The sequence below is a fragment of the Triplophysa rosa genome, linkage group LG7, assembly GCF_024868665.1.
Source record: "Triplophysa rosa linkage group LG7, Trosa_1v2, whole genome shotgun sequence".
In the NCBI taxonomy this organism is placed as follows: Eukaryota; Metazoa; Chordata; class Actinopteri; order Cypriniformes; family Nemacheilidae; genus Triplophysa; species Triplophysa rosa.
In genome coordinates, this window is record NC_079896.1 from 17,912,878 (window position 1) to 17,933,957 (window position 21,080).

General features: G+C 45.7%; 1 protein-coding gene across 3 annotated transcripts in view; it reads right to left on the reverse strand.

Moving 5' to 3' along the window:
• LOC130556315 (kinesin-like protein KIF1A) overlaps nt 1-21,080 on the reverse strand; it is a 254,594-nt gene that overhangs the window by 126,973 nt on the left and 106,541 nt on the right. For 2 of the 3 annotated variants that reach the window (XM_057337179.1, XM_057337180.1), the window contains 5 exons: nt 2,624-2,703; nt 2,437-2,512; nt 2,255-2,308; nt 521-600; nt 263-369 (listed from right to left, as the gene is read on the reverse strand). In XM_057337179.1, coding sequence (XP_057193162.1) covers nt 263-369; nt 521-600; nt 2,255-2,308; nt 2,437-2,512; nt 2,624-2,703 — 397 coding nt within the window. The remainder of the gene's footprint in view (nt 1-262; nt 370-520; nt 601-2,254; nt 2,309-2,436; nt 2,513-2,623; nt 2,704-21,080) is intronic. The other variant, XM_057337178.1, reaches the window with a different exon arrangement.

The following is a 21,080-nucleotide window of genomic DNA, read 5'->3' on the forward strand; positions in this document are numbered from 1 at the left end:
GTAAACAACAGGAAAAACATCCAGGATGACTGTGGTCTATACCCAGTATGTGGAATGTTGTGTAGGGAAGAAGTGTTATAACACATTTTGTATCATAGCTTCAACTTTTAAATGGTTCCTGTAAACCTTTAATTTTCACGTAAGGACGCTGGTGCCCTTTTACAATAACAAAATCACCCCTAAATATAATTTCAAATAGGTTAAACTGATGTTGTGGTACAATATTCTCCAGTCAACCTTTCATCTGTATTTGTTTTCAAACCTTCTCCCATAGGTCCAGTGGTGCTGGTGAAAATGCAGTGTTCCTCCTTGATAAAGTGACCACTCAAAACAATATCCTGCCTGATGCTTGAATCATCTCTCCCTACCCTGAGTAGAATAAAACAAATTAAAAATCTGACTTAATGGGTTAATTAATTAATTATTTTTTAATTCATGACTGGTTTATCCACACAAAATTACTATCTATTTTTTGTGTGTAAAAAACTACTGAATACCACAACACTGATTCAGCACTAACCTGGTAATTCCATCTTTGATGTAATATAGGAGACATTCAGACATCAAAGGATCTTCATTTAAATTCACCAGGTGGGGTGTCTGCAATTTAGGCCAAAATAACATTTACATCCATTTTAAATGAACAGGTACTAGATTTGCATTTTCGAAAGGAACACAAATGCTCACAAGGCAACGAAAGAATAATGCTAAAGACAAGGCCATTCACTATATTTTATTTACACAGATAAGAATAGAATGTGATTCGCAATTCAGTGTGCATATATTATGGTGGAGTCAATGCTGTCAATTACGTTTTCGTAAAGTTTTCAAATAAGAACAGACAGCACAGCTAAGACTAAAGTTATCTACAAAAAATATTTAATAGTCTCAGCTTTGATCATCTTGTGTCCTGAATCAATTGCAGACATTTAAAGGGGTCATATGGCGGAAGTACGTATTTTTCTGTGTTTTTGGTGTGTTATAAGTTGCCCATGCATGTATTAGACACGTCAAATTGCACAAATGAAAGTGTGGGAACAAAAGATGCATTCTATCTAAAAGCGAATGCTCAACCAGACTTGCCTGAAAAGCCTCGTGTAACCACACCCCGGCGAATCTACGTAACTTCGTAACATGATTTGACTAGGACCGCCCAAATCTACATGTAGTTAAGGTGGGCGTAATTGTAAATCTCATTGTATCGTCTGTCAGTACAATTGCTTTGGAACCTGATGTTCCGAATATGGTAAGAGGCGTTACATTTCTTTGAAATGCTTGCAGTATTTGACCGATCACTACGCACTGGTGAACTGGCCAATCATAGCACATCTCGCTTTTCAGAGCGATGAGCTTTGTAAAAAATCGGGGGAGGCGGGGCAAAGAGGAGATACAAACATGCACGGTATGTGGAAATACAACATTTTTTAAACTTTAAATGGTGTATACACATTGCGTTACATCTAAAACAAACAATAATATTCGTTTTAGCCGTGCAATATGACTCCTTTAATACTTATTTGTTTAGTAGTTAAAGGGATAGTTCACCCAAAAATAAAATGTATGTCATCATTTACTCATCCTTAGGTTGTTTCAAACCAATATACATTTATTTGTTCCGTTAAACACATAGAAAGATATTTGTAAGAATGTTAGCAATTTTCAGTTCTGTGACATCATCCACTACCATAGTAGGAAAAAAAATATTGGATATTTTGTTGTTCTGTTGAATTTAGGAACACAACCAGTTCCGGGTCACCTTTGACCACCATTTATTGTTTCCTACTATGGCAGTCAATGATATCACAAAATTGAAAATTGCTAACATTCTTACAAATATCTTTCTCTAATTTATACAGGTATGAAATGACATGAGGGTGAACAAACGATGACAGAATTTTAATTTTTGGGTGAACTATCACATTAAGAACAAACCCCAACCAGGAATGTCAATACATAGCTGCCCTTTAAGATCTCTAAAATGTGTTTACAAGACCTTAAAGAGAGAAGAATATATTCAAAAGTAAAAGTTGGATATTCATCCAAAACCATGCAATCAAAATTAAGACTCCAGGCAAGAAATCTATTAAAAGCACCATGTGTTACTATAAGGACTAAGGCGAACTGCAGCACATAAGCAATACATTCCTAAATAGAGACCATATGGTGTTTAAATGAGCTTTGATGTGAAAAGAACACACAGAGGTGCATAGAGGAGCTATCAGGATGCAACCACACAGTATCCATGGCAACCAACCTCATTGGGAGAGAAGAGCCCAACAGTGTCTATAAAAACAGGCTGAGGTTTTCTCTGCAAGGGATTCAGGGGATGTAAAAAAATCATAGCGGTAATTAGTAATTGATGTAATACGTTATAATATGTGGTCCCCCTGCACACCGTTTGAAGTGTATCAAACAAGTGTTTTATCATGCTTTTACTTTTTTTGGTGAAAAAACTCCAGCAGTTCCTCCGTCCTCACGCATGGCCACACCCATCTCAGCCAGCAGTGCTTCTCTGTAAAAACCAAGAAGTTGTCTTTCAGTCAACGCTATTTAGGTTCATATTTATCCCACAACATGATGTCACACTTTTGCTATTACTAAAAAAACAACAACAAAAAAAAACCTGTCCATTCGAATGGCTTCTGTGCGGCGAAGCTTCTCTTCCCATGTTTCGTTGAGCTCAGCAATTATTTTCTCTGTTTCCTATTTTGCATTACAAACAATAACAAGTTAATACATGTCTATGGCAATTTTGTAGATTTATTTCTGTAGTGTGAATATATAGACAAATAGAATGTATTGTATGTTGATGGGAAATGTGATTCAAGCTTTAGAAGCTTTAGAAGCTTTCAGTTCGTAGTGCTGAGAAGATTATTGGTGCTCCTCTGCCCACACTTCAGGACCTGTACGATTCCAGAGTAAAAAACAGGGCAAGAAAAATCATCATTGACTCCACACACCCATCACACAAACTTTTTGAACTGTTGCCCTCTGGCCAGCGCTTTAGAGCACCAAACACCAGGACTTCCAGACACAGAAGCAGCTTCTTCCCCCAGGCAATCTCCCTCCTAAACAGATAACTGCTCCTTAAGAGCAATATTCCTTTTCCACTACTCCTATTGTGTGCACTATAGTGCTTTATTATATCTACATTTTATTTCTACATGTATATAACACTACCTCTACTTACTACATTATCCATTTGCACAAGTGTACATACAATCTGTTAATATGTATATTCTACTATATACTGCCCTGTACAATGTCTCTTATGTTATTATCCCCCATTTTCTGTAAAATAGTCTTTATTTTATATATGCATATTTTAGAATCTTTTAGACTTTAAATCTTATTATATTTGTATTGTCATTGTGTTGAATGTCTGTACTAGAAGCTTCCAACACCAAAGAAAATTCCTTGTGTGTGCAGGCACACTTGGCAATAAAGCTCTTCTGATTCTGATTCTGATTCTGAGAATGAGTTTGGAACCTCTCATATACAGTACACTGCATGCAAGTGCAGCACGTTTCGACTCTGACGTGGCCACCGGAGGTGATAACGGCCACTCTTATCCAGTGGTTTTCAAACTGAGGAGCGGGACCCCTAGAGGGTGCATGTGGACATCACAAGGGGGCTTAGGTGGGCTTCCCAAATTTATAAATTCAACTGCCAGCGGACAATATTGCTGTTTATTGGCATTTGTTGGCTCGGTTACTTACACTATTAAAGTGACCAGGAGTCTCATTTATAAAACTTTTCTTTGCATACACACAAAAGTTTTCAGATTGATAAAACCATGCGTACACCAGAATCTGCACATAATTCCCTTTATAAATCCATGACAGTGGAAGAGTGTACATGTATCTCCACCCCATCTCCTCCCAGATGTGACCATGAATTGAGCTTACAATGCCTAGTTTTACTATGCATAATGTCATTATGTTATAGTAAGCAGGCACAATAAAGCAAAAACGACACGAGATGCAGCTAGCGATTTCTGCTCCTTTTACTCACTCCTTATGTAGTTCTTACCAGTTAACATACAAACAGGGCCACTCATTGGACATGAATATTAAAACAATGAAATAGAATGAGAACACAACATGTTCCCCTTTTCAGAATGAATATAGCAAAACAGCAATAAACGTAAGTGAAGAATAACCACATATCATGAGCAAATGAAACAAAGAGAATGTTTCAACTTTTCTATTCACAATGTTATCTCAAATACTTCATATGTGTAAAACATAGCCCTTGGTCAAGATAGGTTTTGGTCTAACTCTAACAGACCAATTCAATGGGCTTGGTGGAGTTTCATGTTGTACGTCAGTAGGAGTAACACTTGATTCCGCCATTTCAGCCTTGCCATCATCAAGCCGGTAGGAATTTTCACCTTTCTTCTGGACAACAGATTTTGGTTTTGTGAACTTTCAATCACCCTTTTTTACCATCCAAGGTTCCTTAACTCGGACTAGATCACCAGGTTGAAATCTTGAAGGCTTTGCATTCGTTCTGGCATCCGTGTACTTTTTTACTTTGTCTTGTTTTCTTCTCACATGTTCTCGAATCGTATTTCTGTCCGCTTCTTTTGCAGCAAAGTCCATGACCTGTAACTTGGTTCTCATACATTGACCATGGAGAAACACCTGTGGTAGCATGAGGGCTACTTCGATAGTCCATCAAGAACATCTGAGTGAAGGTCTTCCAAGCTTCTCCTTGAATTGAAGCATTTTCTAGACAGTCTTTCAGGACTCTGTTAAATATCTAGACTTCTCCATTCACACGAGGATAGTAAACAGCAGATCTGTAATGACATATGTTTCTCTCCCTCAGAAACTCAGCGGAGATAAACTGAGGGCCATTATCTGAGACCAACTCCTTTGGATTTCCTAGTCGAGCAAACACAGCAGTCAAGAACTGCTTAATAGTAGATGTGTCAACCCTGGATGTAAAAGTGACTTCGGACCATTTTCTGAAGTAATCCATGAGAGTTATCGCATATCTACAGTATCATCTCAACAGGGTTAAGAGGAGCATCACGGGTAATGGCAGACTTGTCATTTTGTTTGCATGTATGACAGTTGTGTAACAAAGCTTCTGTCTGGCTGTCCATCTTGGGCCACCAGTACAGCTGCCTCAGTCTTTGCTTTGTACGGACTATCCTTTGATGTGATTCATGAGCTAGTTCAATTAGTTTTTTTCTGTAAGGACTCGGGTACCAAGAGGCGGTGTGTTCTCCTGATGATACATCCATCCATGAGAGAAAGTATGCTTGTAAGTCAGAGTCAACACCCTTCTTGTGTTATGGACAACATGTCTCTTGATACATACGCAGTTTAGTGAACACTGGGCAGTCAATGCATGCAGAATGGAAATCTTGCTTGGAGATTGAGCTGGAAGTAAATTAAATCATAGTAATAGACTCAATGGTTTCCGCAAAGTCCTGTAAGTGCCTGCAATAGGCAGTCTTGATAGGCAGTCTTGATCGGCAGTCAGCGACACTGTTCAGTGGACCTGGTCTGTATTGACCATCGTAGTTAAACTCCATTAAGCGTGCAGACCATCTCGCAACATGTAATGCTGCTCGACTATTTCTTTTACTTAGAAAGTCAGTTTGATAGTCAGTGTGCAGTAGGAATTTTCATTCCCAAAGCCACGTGCGCCATTTCTCAGCAGCCCAGACACATCACAGTGCTTCCTTCTTGACAATGGAGTATTTCCGTTCATCATCAGACAAGGAACGTGAAGTGACAGCAATAGTTTTTTCTGTCCCTGTGTCATCAAGCTGAGTCAAGACAGCGCCAATACAGTAGTCTGAGACGTCACAGCAGAGTATTGTGGTGTAATTGGGGTTGAAAAGGGAAAGAGCGGGACAATCTACTATTGCCTGTTTAACTCTTTCTTGCGCTGCAGTAGTCCAGCGGAATTCACAATGTTTACGATGTAAGGTTTTCATTGGCTCCACCAGAGTTGCATAGGCAGGCACAAACTTACTGTACAAGGCACTGAGACCCAGAAATGACGGTAGTGTAGCTGCAACAGTTGGAGTGGGTGAATCTGTAATTGCAGTAGTATGGCCATCATCTGGGTACAGGCCATCAGCTGAGTGTTGTCAAGTTTAACTTGCACTTGTCTGCATTCAGTTTCGGACCCGCTTCATTAATCCTGTGCAGAACAGCTTTGAGGTTTGCATTGTGACTGGCTTCGGATGAACCATGCACAATTGCATTGTCCATGTAACACTGAACACCGTCAAGGCCCTTCAAAATTATGTTAATCATTTGCTGAAAAGCAGATGGTGCTGAACACAGTCCATAGAGTACTCTACAGAAATGGTATAGGCCTTCATGAGTGATAAAATCAGTAAGTCCTCTGCTCTCCTCATGTAACTGTACTTGGTAGAATGCATTTTTGAGATTAAGAGAAGAGAACATCACTGATCCATGCAACTCAGACAGTATATCCTCAATCAGCAGTAAGGTATGACAATCTTGCACCACAGCCCTGTTAGGTTCCCATAAATCAACGCACATACTAATGGTGTTGTTCTTTCTTTTCAGAATCAGAATAAGCTTTATTATTCAACTTTATTATAAGAGAGCGCTGCCCAGCCGCCAGAGAGCGTCACCCAGCAGCCGATACCCAGTTTCAGTCCTTTCCAGCAGCGTTGGTATCCAGTCCGGGTCTGGCCGCAGCGCCGGCATCCAGATCAAGTCCGTGTCAGCCGGCATCCAGTCCGCGTCTGCCGGCGTCCAGTCCGCGTCTGCCGGCATCCAGTACGCGTCCTTGTGTGGACTCATCTGGACTCTTGTGTTCCCCTGTTTTGCCCTTGTTTGCACTTTCCCCCCTGGACTCTTGTGTTTTGTATTATATTTATCATGTTGCCCTGTTATTGTCTGTGTCACTGTCTGTCCAGTCCTGTTAGTTGCCTTGAGGAGCGTCAGGTTGCCACTTCTTAAGGAGGGGCTTCTGTCATGATTCTGCCGCATCATGTCATGTTTCTCGTGGTCAAGTGGCAGGATCATGACAGAACCTCATGTTTTATGTGGAGAGAGGCATTATTGTCCGTATGGCCTTCCATACACTCTCTCCGGTCTCGTCTCTGTTCCCGCCCTCTCGTCTCCTCATTATTACTCATTAGTTATTTCATGCCCCGCAGCTGTCCGTCTTGATTTGTTCCCTTACTTAATGCCCTTGTGTCTTCTGTCTTGTGCTGAATCATTTGTGTTGTTGCTCTGGTCACTTGCCTCGTCCTGTATCGCCATGTTAGTCTAGTTTAGTTATTTGTAGTCATGTCTAGTGTAGTAATTGGTCTTGTCTAGTTTAGTGTAGTCAGTTTATGTTCCTGTGTTTCCTCCTTGTTCCTACCCTTGCGGTTTTGTTGTTTTACCCCCTTGCGGGTTTTTGTTTCATGTTTTGTACTTATTATTAAAGCCTTTGTTAATCCCTTACCCGCTGTCTGCACTTGGGTCCTCTGTCGTTTTCCCTCAACCCATCCTTGACAAAAAATAATATAAAATACATACAGTATAAGGCTAAAAGGAAAACAATAAAATAATATACAAAGGTGCAGTTTAGTTATGTGCAAGTGTGCCTAGTAAGCACTGTATATTAAAATTGTGTACTGTACATTTTTATAACCATAAACAAATAGAATAATATGTATTTACATAAAGTGTAAGAGTAAAGATATTGCACTGATATATATATATTGCACTTAACAACTAGGAGGCTATGGTAGATGTACTAGTTGCAAAAAATGTGAGTGCACGAGTATCTCAGTTTGTGATTTGTAGAACTGGATTTGTGCACTTGCACTGAAGGATTCAAGAAGGTGTAACTGTTGTGTTGTGTTTGCGGGAGAGGAAAACAATCTACAAGTTTGCAACTACAAATTTACTGATACACATGTGTGGCCGACCTCTACAACTACAAATTCCACTCTCACAGGTGCTCAGTAGTTTTGCACCAAAAATACCTTCATATGAAATTCCCCATCCTCACTAGCTGTTGTCTGTCCATGAAGAACTTAGTTATCCACTGACAGATGGATGTGGGTACAGAGAGCTGAGTGAGTTTTGTCTGAAAGATGTTTGGTATGATTGTATTAAAGGCCGAGAAGAAGTCCACAAACAGGATCCTGAATATGTCCCTGGTCTTGTAAGGTATTGCATGATAAAATGCAGCCCCATGTTGACTGCATCGTCCACTGACCTGTTTGCCCGATAAGCAAACTGAAGAGGGTCTAGCAAGGATCCAGTGATGTCCTTTAGGTGGGCCAGCATCAGTCTCTCAAATGACTTTATGACCACAGATGTCAGGGCAACAAGTCTGTAGTCGTTTAGCCATTATCTTGAGTTTCTTAGGCACAGGGATAATGTTTGAGGCAGGAGGAGACTATGCCCTGCTCCAGTGATGTATTAAAGATCTTTGTGAAGCTGGACAGCACAGGTTTTAAGGCATGCAGGTGAGACACCATCTGGGCCTCTTGCTTTCCTGATCTTTTGTTTCTGGAAGACCCGGCACACATCTTCATCATAGATCTTAAGTAGTGATGCACAATATTTAATTTTTGCCGATATTCGCTATGTCAATATTTTCCAAGTAATTTTAGCCAATAGCCGATATACTGTAAGTCGGCTCTCCTGACTTTTCCAAGTGGTTGATGTCCTTAGGGGAACATCATGTTGACCCTGGGAAAACATTTAAATCAACCAATCAGATTTCAGAAATAAGTTTACAGTTTATTTTAAGTTTAATCTTACAACCAGGATTAGGAGCTTCTAGACCATTGTTTTTGACTTATCGTTTCCCTCTGATTTTAGGGGTAAGTTATGGTTACCGTTTGGTGTGGGTTTAGGTTTTATTCATAAAAATGTTGCCCTGATGACATCAACCACTTGGCAAAATCAGGTCGAGCCTGTAAGTGTATAAGTCTTTTTTAATGATGATAGAACAAAAGATGCGTCTCTTAAGTTTTTTTTTCGATCATGGCATTTCCAAAAGTGGCCACTAGGGTGCTCAAAAACAACTTGTTTATTTAAGTGTATCTGTTATATTTTGCCTTATTTGTAAATATATGCAAAACTTTTGTTAAATTTTTAAATTTTACATAATTACATGAAGTTTGTAAAGGGAGTTTTACTTTTTAACAGCAATAAAACAGCACATAGTAATACAATTGAGAATCGTTGAGAAATTATCAAAGAAATCACTCGTTTTAATGGCCAATAGCTTTTGTTGTAGCTTAGCATCAGTGTAAACGACTGCTGTATTTAGAGTGAAGGGCGACACAGAAAGCGTTCACACAGCAATCTGCCATAAACAATGAGCATTTGTCCTAATACTATACATTTATAAATACCTGCAGACTCTGTGCTGACTGATTATGGCTCACTAATAGAGCGAATGTGGATGGACACGACAGGAGTAAAGTACTGTGCTATAGCATTAGCCTATAGCTGACAAACTATCAACACAGCTGTGAAATAACAAACTTATCGTGTGCTTGTAAAGTATGAACCATGTGTGCGTGGGTTCATTATATACATATGACTGACGGATCAGATTGTACGCGCTGTCTGCATATGTTGTTTGAAAACAATGATGATAGTTGGTTCTTTCACAAGGAATCCAATGAACACAATCGGAAATATATTCACAGATCTCTGATTTATTACGTTTGTGGACTTAAAGTGCAAATGGATGTTATATTGTGAATGCTTGGCATGGAGGATCTAGCAGTGTGATCTCGTCTAGATTTCTAAGTGACGTGCAGTATCATAATACAAAACAGTCTCAGGGAATTCGTGACATTGTCAAAAACTGTAATCTATTAATTTGTGTTTACTGACACGAATTTCCCCCTTTTTTCGTATCAGTCAGCACAACTTTTTTCGTGTCACCCAGCACGACTTTAAATCTAATGTATTTTAAAGGGGCGATGAATTAAGACCTCAATTTTAACCCGAGCTTTAGTTATATAAGAGGGAATCATATTCATATTGTTACTGAAATTTCAACTGTTATTGACACCAGGCTCAGCAAACACCAGGTCCTGGAATGCACCTATAGGTTGAACACCGCCTCCACAGAAAAATATCAATGACTACTTCTCTAGCCCCGCCCACTTGTCCGCGCATGACAGTACTGAAGTAACACAGGTTGCGGGGAACTAGATAGAGCGAGAAAGCAATAAACATGCCGTTAAAGATTGCAAAATATTGTGGAGTCAGTGCCTGGTTGTGGAAGAACACAGTCGCTGCATAACCTTCCATCGGATTCTGACATTAGTAATGCGTGGTTAAAGTTTATTTTTACAGAAGTTCCTGCTCACGTGGGTAAAACATTATTGCGGATTCCATTGTGAACAAGGCAGAGGTCGATGGATTTGCGGAGAGACTAAAATTAAAAAGCAGTGATGTGCCGTCAATATTTGATCCGATAGGAATGGCGCAGCAATCTTATGTGAGTACAACATATTTGTACTATACGTCACTATTGTTTTGTTAGAGATCACTTCATATGCCCTGTGTAACCTAACGTTACGTCTCTAACCAAATTCACAGAAGGCTCCAACTAAATTTTCTACGAAACTGCTATCCAATCATAGCAGTGGGCGTTTACTTCCAAGTCTTCATGGCGGAACGCCCTTTCAAACCGATCGTTCGTCAAGCCGGCCTCAAAACCCGGGTAGAGCCTATTACTTATTGATTTTGATGTTTTTGAATGTAAAAACCATGCGAACGTCATAAGTAGACCTCATACAACAGTATAAAACAATAAACAAGCCCAGATCATCACACCTTTAATATGCGGTATCTTTCATATGTATAAATATATATCAACGCAATCTGATGGGACTTCATACTTACTTTACAAGGTGGCTCATTCGTGTGAATTCCTATTTCCTACGATCTCATTGGTATGTTTTTTTTATGATTTGACTTTTCTCCTGTGACGTTAGGGGCGGGGTTAGGGGAGCCATTTATCATTGTTTTTCCACCTCGTGAATCTTGCGTTTTTAGCAAAATTAGCCTGATTTTAGGGTTTGGGTTGAAGTAAGGTGTTGGTTAGCCACATCCTAAAATATGTAGGACTTCTTTTGATATCAGGTTATAAACATATAAATGTACATACGCAGTCTGTGTATTGAAAGTCGTGCTGAGTGACAAAAAAAGGTTGTGCTCACTGACATGAAAAAAATTGAATATTTGTGTCCAAGAACACAAATTAATAGATTCCAAATTTCGTGTCTATGCCACGAACTGCCGTTAGACTGGGTTGTATAATAAAGGTATGTAGTGCCATTATGAATGTATGATCTGATTTGCACTCCTCAAGCAAATTATTATGTTACTGCTACTAGAGCATATATTTTATAAAACTGTGTTCGGATATCAATGCGAAACTGTGTGTAATGTTTATTACACTCATTGAACAAAAATACGTAGTAAATTAAAAGTTAAGAAAACAAAATACTCAGCTGGCTCGTAATGGTAGTACAAGATGTCAAAACACTGGCTTAACCTAAAACTTTGTGTGTGTTTTAACACAACCCTGTGTTTATATGACAGTTCAGACGCAATAAGACATGAAAATTAACTTTAGTACTCATGTGCTATGTGACAGCTGGTGTCTTTGTGAGTGCACACTCATGTCAGAATGTGCTACACACTATCAACATGTCATTTTTATCGGCAAAGCATATCGGTGTAATTTTTCATATTGGGCCGATATTTAATTTATAAGCCAATATCGGTCATTAATATCTGCAAGCCGATAATATCATGCATCCCTAGTCTTAAGTGCAGGTTCAGGTGCAGTGGCGGGGGGAAGGGGGACTGGGGGTGTTGATGGTTGTGACTGGAAAGGTCAGAGTGGGTGTGAGGTGTGAAATGGGGCTTTTCAAACAAGCAGTAAAACCCATTCAGGTCTTCCACCAGTTGTTGACACGCCACAGAGTTGGGGGATGGCATCTTGTAACTGGTGATGGTTTTCAGGCCTTTCCACATAGAAGCAGGGTCGTTAGTAGAGTAGCTCTACTTTTATCTCCTTTTTCATTGTTTACTTGGCCTGATTTTACAAGGCTTTATCTCCACTAAAAGATCCTTAATCTCAATGTCCAGTGATTGATCACGTCCAATTAGAGGAGATCCTGATTTGACTGTGTTAAACTCACCAGCTACAGTCTTTCTGTAGTAGGTCACGTTCAGTTTCAGGTAACCACACACAGGTATGTTTTCCTTTGAGTAAGTCAGAAGCTGCACTTTTTGGTGGACACACGACCCATGAACTGAAGTACGGATACGTGTAGTGGTAGGATCGATGCACCAGTCCTCGTGTCTGTGTAGGAGATGTGGGGTGTAGTGTATTTCGGGGAAACGTCTTGGTTACGGATGTAACCTCGGTTCCCTGATGGAGGGAACGAGACGTTGTGTCGAACCGACAGAATGGGGTTTGTCTTGAGAACCTATCATCTTCTGAGTATTTAGAAAAGGCCAATGAAAATTGGCGAATGAAATTTGCATGCCGGGCTCCTCCCCGGATGTCCGGGTATAAGAGGGAAGCCGGCGTGCTCATTCATTCACCTTTTGTTCTTCAGAGCCTAAAGCATCCTCCCCCGACCGCTGGGGTGGGCGGCCAGTGTTGTGGCATGAGGGACACAACGTCTCGTTCCCTCCATCAGGGAACCGAGGTTACATCCGTAACCAAGAGGTTCCCTTTCTGTCGGTCTCTCGACGTTGTGTCGAACCGACAGAATGGGGTTCCTATGGAAAACGCCACAGCACTGAGCCGCGTCACAATCTCTGCGGAGCGACGTTGACTGGCCTGGGCGAGTCAGACGAACACGCTAGCGCGAAATTATGACCTTCCAGTGGAGAGGAAGGGGGACCCAGAGCTTTCCACAAAAAGTTGGGAAGCCCCCTAACGCCGGCCGTCACGGACGGAGGCCTGATTCTCTAAATGGCGAGAAGCCGCCCGGCACCGTACGGGCCACTGGGTAAGCATCATTCCCCCCTGGGGGAAAAACGCTGCAGAGGCCACTACCTACCGTAGGGAGGAATTAGTGGAGACACCACATGGTCTCACCATCAGGGGAGAACTCATGGGAGGAATGTGCGGACTGCAGGAGTTAACCGCAAGGTGGGAGTCCACCTGGGGAGGTCATGGGTTGCCAAGGTGGGAACCATTCATGAGGATACATCAGACGGAACAGCCCACGGAGGGGGGGTTACCACGTCTGGAGCACTAGGTCCGGTTAGAGCTATGTGGGAGATAACTCAACTGTTCCCCGGCCAAAGGGGGCAGGGCTGCTCTGCCCAGCCTGTCCCCTGGAAGGGTGCTTAGTGATGGATGGAATGCCTGTTCTTTACCCGAGGGGAAAGAAGTGAGGCGGGATCGCCACTGCTCCCCCCGGAGGGGGAAGGGCTTCCGCAGGCGTACGCCCTACCGGCTGCCGGTCCCACACCTTGCCAGGATGCGGGCTGACACCGGTTCCGCGCGTAGTTATTAGAACCTCACGGAGTTGTTAGGCATAGCCCAACCCGCAGCTCTGCAGATGTCTGGCAGAGAGGCGCCCTGAGCCAGCCACAAGGGGTGTGCCTCATCCCCAACAAGCAGGGGCGAAAGCGATCGGTATGCCCTAACGAGGGCATCCACGATCCAGTGCGCCAACCTCTGTTTGGAGACAGCCCTCCTGCTGACCTCCGAAACAGACAAAGAGCTGCTCAGAGCTTCTGGGCTCTGCGTCCGGTCCAAGTAGAGGCGCCGTGCGCGTACTGGACACAACACGGATAGGTTGGGTCTTCCTCCCCGGTGGGGAGCGCCTGCAGGTTCACCACCTGGTCTCTCGGGAGGGTGGTGGGAACCTTGGGCATGTAGCCGGCCCCGAGTTCTAGGCAATCTGTGGACACGGAGGGTGCTTGTAGATCCCCTACCCTCTTGGAGGTGAGCGCCATGCGGAAAGCCGTCTTTATCAAGACGGCGAAAGAGCGGCAACCCCGAGAGGTTCGAAGGGGGCGGGGCCTCTTGAGGCCCGCCACCTAGGTTGCAAGAGGGTACGGAGCGCAAGTAAGGTGGTAACCCTTTCGCGCCCCTTAGGAACCTAATGACCAGGTCGTGCTGTCCCAGAGGCTACCCAGCACTTGGGTCATGATGAGCGGCCGTAGCGGCTACATACATTCCCAGTGTGGAGGGGGAGAGGTTACTCCCCCCTCTCTCTTGAGAACAGGACAGCTCGTACCCGACCGAGCAACTCCGCGGGTCTTCTCGCCGAGAAGAGCACCAGGACGAGAAGAGGCACCACCTATGGGCGTATAGCCGCCCAGTGGCCGAAGCCCTAGCCTGAGTGACGTCCCAACCGGACCGGGGGTGGGTCACTCAGGATCTCCTCGTCCCGTCCAGACATGGAGTCCAGTTTCTGCCTGGGATGCCGTAACGTGCCCCTTCTCCTGGGGAAGCTGTCCGCCAGGGGGAGCGGCCAGGGGGGAGTTGTTGTCAGAGCCTCAGCTCCGAGAACCAAGTCCTGGTTAGGCCAAAGGGGCGTAACTAGTACCACTTGATGCTCCTCTTCCCTGGCCTTGCACAGGACCTGTGCAATGAGGCTCACTGGGGGGGAAGCGTACTTCCGCTTGTCCCGCGGCCAGCTGTGCGCAAGGGCATCCGTGCCGAGGGTATCTCGGACAGGGAGTACCAAAGCGGACAATGGGTGGAGTCCGGGGAGGCAACAGGACCACCTGTGCTTGGCCGAACTGTCCCCAAATGAGCCGGCTGCGCGGGGAGGGAGTCGCCACTCTCCGCGAGGCGTTGATTGACGAGAGAGCGCATCTTCTGTCTGGTTCAGGACGCCTGGGATGTGTGTGGCTCACAGGGAGCTGATCACCTGCTGACTCCAGAGGAGGAGGCGTCGGGCGAGTCATGTTAGCTGCTGTGAGTAAAAGAATATGCCACAGCAGCTGTGCTGTCCGACCGGACCAGCACGTGCTTCCCTGCACGAGAGGTAGTCCTCAATGCAAGTAGCACAACCAAACAACTCGAGGCAGTTGAATGCCAATGCAGGCGGCAGAAGGTCATGGAGACCAGGGGGTTAGAGGGTGTCGGCAGAAAAGCGTGTGACCATACGCCTGCTGCCGGTGTGCCACGCTCTCCAAGGAACTTGACTCTGCAGCCAGTGTTGGAGCGGTCGTATGTGCATCGACCCGAGGGGGACCACCCCCGCCGAGGATGCCATGTATCCCAGGAGCCTCTTGTTACAGGGGGACCGCTGACTGTCTGATCTTCAGGCAGTTCAACACTGACCGGGCGCGCTAGTCAGTTGCGCTGCCTCTGGGAGGCCGCGAGGGTGCGGGCTTCCTCGTCGCGGGACTCGTGCCCCCCGGGCACGAGTCCTCGTGAGCGGGGCTGCTCGTGAGGACAGAGTCGAGTTCCCTACCGAGAAAGAGGATGCTCTGCACCGGGGAGAGCTTGCTCTTTTCTCAGTTGACCTGTAGCCCCACTGATCTAGGTGCCGGAGCACCAGGTCCCTGTGTGTACACAACAGATCTCGAGAGTGTGCCAAAACTTGAGCCAGTCGTCGAGATAGTTAGTACCCGCACACCTCCCTCCCTACGGGGAAGGAGGGCGGCTTCCACGACCTTCGTAAAGACTCGTGGAGACAGGGACAGACCGAAGGGGAGGACCCTGTACTGATATGCCCGTCCCTGGAACGCGAGCCGTCAGAACGGCCGATGTCGACGGAGGATCGACGGAGGATCGAGACATGAAAGTACGCGTCCTTCAGGTCGATTGCCATGAACCAGTCCTGACGCCTGACGGATGCCAGGATGCGCTTCTGCTTGACCATCCTGAAAGGCAGCTTGTGTAGGTGCCTGTTCAGAACACGCAGATCCAAGATAGGGCGCAACCCTCCGCCTTTCTTGGGGACAATGAAGTACGGGCTGTAGAACCCGCTGAACATCTCGGCCGGTGGGACGGGCTCGATCGCTCCCTTCACCAGAAGGGAGGCGACCTCCGCCCGAAGTACGGGGGCATCCCTGCCTCTGACTGAGGTAAAAAGGACGCCCCGGAACTTGGGCGGACGTGTAGCGACTGAATCGCGTAGCCGAGACGGATCGTCTTCCTCAGCCAGCCTGACAGTCTGGGAAGCTGAGACCAGGCTCCCAGAACTGTGACAGGGGGACTAGAGGTCTGATCTGCTTCATCGCCCCCGCGGAGGGTGGTTCGATGGCTAGCAGTACGGATTCCTTGCCGGGGGAGGTCCCCCGGGGAGGAGATCGGCTCTGCCGTTTTTCCTGCCTGGCGACTGCGCATCTCAACGCACTGTCTGACTGAGAGTGCTGAGGGCTGGTGTTTATACTCGACATTGCGCTTTGCCATGACGCAACGTCGAGTTTGCCGTTCACCGTCGTGCAGAGGGTGAGAGCGGCTGTGGTAACCCAGAGAGAGAGGAAACTCTCCTTTTTGAGAGTAAGTGGGCGCCAGCCCCCCGGAGGGGGCCAGCAGATGGAGGGACGGGGCAGGATCCGTCCCTATCCGACTTCCCAGCGATGTGGCTGGGGTAGGGCCCAATGGTAGCCTTGATCCCCCTGAGGTGTTCCCATGACGGCCGCTGCCCCGCGGCTGCTGATGGGGCGATGGTCTCCTCTTCGCTGTCTCCTCCAGGGGGGGCCACCTGAGTGGGGGGCGCCAGAGCTGGAGGGCGTTGAAGAGGACCAGGGCTGCTGGGAAGCAGACAGTGCACGGGACTCGACGGCCGAGGCGGCCGAGTTGCGGCACGGAGGACTGCTTCTTACTGTCGAGAACCCTCCGGGGAGGCTGCGTGCAGTTTAAAGTTTACAACTTTAAAGTGTATATACTGTACATGAATCCCCACATTGTATGCTTGTCCCCATGTTATTCTCCTTCACCTATAACCTCAAAGGCATGTGTGCTTAGTGGTATTCTGTGTATATTTACATTCTTGTACAAACTACAGGTCAATGTAATTATAATCCTTTCATGTTTCATATCTAAATGTTTCCCTCTTCATTTCTTAGAATATTGTGTATAGCACAGTAATGTATTTTATACCATACTCACTTTAGAATTTTATACCATACTCATTTTAGGTGTGAAATGGGGCTTTTCAAACCATAGCACAGTCTTTTGTGGCTAAGGAAAGAGAAAGAGACATTCTTTGGAAGAATTTGAGGCTCTCAGTCCCTGGGGGCCACATGGCTTTTCTCACTTTGGTGAACAGTCCTGTCCCCCCCCAAGAACCTCCTTTGAAGTCCAGGGGAGAGTATTGGAATCTGTCCTGGTCAGTGATGAAGGTGTTGAGATAGGGCAGTTGGACCAGACTCGTTGGTGCCTGGTTGAAGCTTGTTGTGTTTTACGATCCCAAATGGTAACCTTTGATCCGACCAGACCCAGGGGTAATTATAGTAAAAGTACCAACTGCAGCTACTTCATCTGTATGGCAGTCATTCACACAGACTACCGTCACTTCAGGTAAGCATACTTCATTAACTGACCTTGATACCATCTTACACACTTTCGAGAAATGTCAGACTTTTCAGAATGATGAGGAAGAACTTTCTGTCATAGCATCGCACAGCTACCTTCTGGAATCAGATGCGGAAGACCCCTTGGCCGCCCCCGGGCGGTAGAACCCAAGACGAGGTTGGCGCTGAGATGTCGGCCATGCTTGCCCAGGCAGATTCCAGTTCCATTTTTTGCAGAAGTGCATGCATTCACGAGGACGTGGAATGCGCCGTTCTTGGCACGTCTGATGGGCTCAGGAGCTGTTACTTCCCTGGATGGTGGGGCGGCTAAGCGATATGTCGACGTCCCCCAGGTGGAACGTGCAGTCGTGGTGCACCGCAGACAGCTGCCACTTGGAGAGGTCGACCAAGGCTCCCTTCCAAGGCTTGCAAGCTATCTTCGACACTCGTGTCAAAAGCTTACAGTGCTGCGGGTCAAGCTGCTTCCGCCCTCCACGCTATAGCGGTCCTTCAGGTTTTTCATGCCAAGGCTTTGAAAGAATTGGATGATGGAAAGACCGACCCCGAACCACACCCCCACGGGACGGTGAATTAGGTTGTCCCTCTAGTTCCTCTGTCACGGTACTTGGGTACTTGGGAGCGCACAAGCCCGTTGCGATGGCTAGAGAGAACGATTGGTCTCGGCTATGCGATCCAGTTTGCCAGACGCCCGACCAGCTTCTGGGCATTCTCCACACCTCAGTCCGAGGGGAGAACGCTTCCGTACTAAGTGCCGAGGTCGCCGCTCCTCTAACGAAGGGTGCCATAGAGCCCGTCCCTCTAGCCGAGATGTCCTCTGTGTTTTACAGCCCGTACTTCATCGTTCCCAAGAAAGGTGGGGGGCTGCGCCCCATTTTTGGACCTGCGTTCCCTGAACAAGCACCTCCACATGTTGCTGTTCAGGATGCTGACGCAGAAGCGCATCCTTGCTTCGGTTCGCAAGGATTGGTTCGTGGCAATCGACCTGAAGGACGCGTACTTCCACATCTCCATTCTCCCTCGACATGGGCTGTTCCTATGGTTCGCATTCGAGGGGCGGGCGTACCAGTGCAAAGTCCTGCCCTTCGGTCTGGCCCTCCCTCCCTACGAGCGTGGGTTCCGCTCGGGCAGGTCTTGAGGCACGTCTGCATCACGACAGTCACCTCCCTGCACGGGTGAGGTGCCGTGAGCAACAGGCATGCAGTGTCGGGGCGCTGGATGGACCCCCCGCTGTGGTGGCACATCAACTGCCTAGAGCTCCTGGCTGTCCTTGGCACTGAGAAGGTTTCAACCTCTCGTCCAGGACAGCACGTCTGCCGTGGCGTACATCAATCATCAAGTGGCATACGCTCACGGCAGAGGTCACAACATCAAAACACATTTGATGACTTCCCAGCGAGCCACCTTCATCCCAGGCAACCTGAACCAGACAGCCGCTGTGCTTTCTTGTCAGGGGATGCTCCGCGGAGAGTGGCAACTTAGTCCCCCGCGCAGTCCGGCTCATATGGGGACGGTTTGGCCAGGGGCAGGTGGACCTGTAGCTTCCCTGGACTCCACCCATTGCCCCGCTTTGGTACTCCCTGTACGAGGGTTCCCTTGACATGGATGCCTTAGCCTACAGCTGGCTGCGGGACAAGCGGAAGTACACCTTCCCCCCAGTGAGCCTCCTTGCACAGGTCCTGTGCAAGGTCAGGGAAGAGAGACATCAAGTGCTGTTAGTTGCGCCTTACTGGCCCAACCAGACTTTGTTCTCAGACCTGGTGGCTTTGATGACAATCCCACCCTGGCTGATTCCCCTGACGGAGGACCTTCTGTCGCAGGGGAAGGGCACGGATGGACGGGACGAGCGGTCGTTGAGACCATCCTGCAGGCTAGAGCCCCCACCACTAGGCATTTATATGCCTTTAAGTGGCGCCTCTTCTCGTCCTGGTGTTCTTCCCAAGGTGAAGACCCACTGAGATGCCCGATCGAGTTAGTGTTGTCCTTGCTGAGAAAGACTCGAGAGCAGCCTCTCCCTGTCCACTCTGAAAGTGTATGTAGCCGCTCATCACGATCTCGTGGAGGGTAAGTCTCTGGAGAAACACAACCTGGTCACCAGGTTCCTCAGGGGCTCGAGGAGGATGAATCATGTTTTTTTTGTTTTAAGCGTAGTGAATCCATGGTTCATTTTCGTAAGAGAACAAAGCATGACTCATAGCAATAAATACAACAATAAACCGGACAAAAAAAACATATAGCCAACTTTTCCATGGTATAACCCTAAATTAAGAAAAAACAACATTGAACAGGCAAATCACATGGTCTCACCAATTTAACCAATTCGCTTTTGAGACACTCCTGGTGTGCACTGGCACTGCATTGAGGACAAAACAAAACCTTGTCAGAGATGCGTGTGGTGTAAACAAGGGGTAAGGTACAGTATTTGGTATTAAGGGGGCGTAGTATGAAAAAAATAATTGCCCATATTTTGGTTTATGTCGGTCTCCAAGCCTGTCCAAAGTGGTGGTCAGCTTCCACACTTGGCTGACCAGGGGCCAGTTGCATAAACTGCTTAGACTAGTCTTGGTTAGTCATCAAGTGTTTTCTTCAAGACTGGTCATAACATTTTCAAGTCAGTTACATAAAAAAATAGATTGGTTTATTGAAATATGAAAAGCAAGACTGATTAGTCCTAACTAATTGCTAGTCTCTAAGAATAGTTGTTGAGACTATTTATACATGCTGCCCCTTGGAAACATTATTAGAAAACATGGAATTAGCGTCCACTGTTATGCAGATGATACTCAGCTATATATCTCATCAAGACCAGATGATACGTTCCAGCTATCCAAATTGGCAGAGTGCATCGAAGATATAAAACATTGGATGACTTGTAATTTCCTTCTTTTAAATTCTAATAAAACAGAAATATTACTTATCGGACCAATGACATGTGAGCAGAATATTTCTGATTATAACCTGCAAATTGAAGGCTGCACTGTTACTCCAACAAATACAGTTAAAGACCTAGGCGTTATATTAGACAGCAACCTGACATTTAAAAATCACATCTCAAATCGCACAAAAACAGCCTTCTTCCACCTTAGAAATGTTGCCAAATTACGAAATATTTTATGTGTGGCTGACACAGAAAAGTTTGTGACATCAAGACTTGACTACTGTAATGCACTACTTAGTGGTTGTCCTGCATCATCAATAAACAAACTGCAGTTAGTTCAGAATGCACCTGCCAGAGTTCTAACCAGGTCCAGAAAATATGATCACATAACCCCAATGTTATCAATCCTTCACTGGTTACCCATTAAGTATCGTATTTACTTTAAAGTTCTTTTAATCACTTATAAAGCCTTAAACGGTTTAGCCCCTACCTACATAACAGAGCTTCTACCACACTACAACCCATAACGCTCTCTAAGATCTCAAAACTCCAGACTTTTGATAACACCTAGAATAACTAAATCCACCAAAGCGGGTAGAGCTTTCTCATACGTAGCACCTAAACTCTGGAATAGCCTTCCCGATACTATTCGAGGGTCAGACACACTCTCCCAATTTAAATCTAGATTAAAGACACAGCTC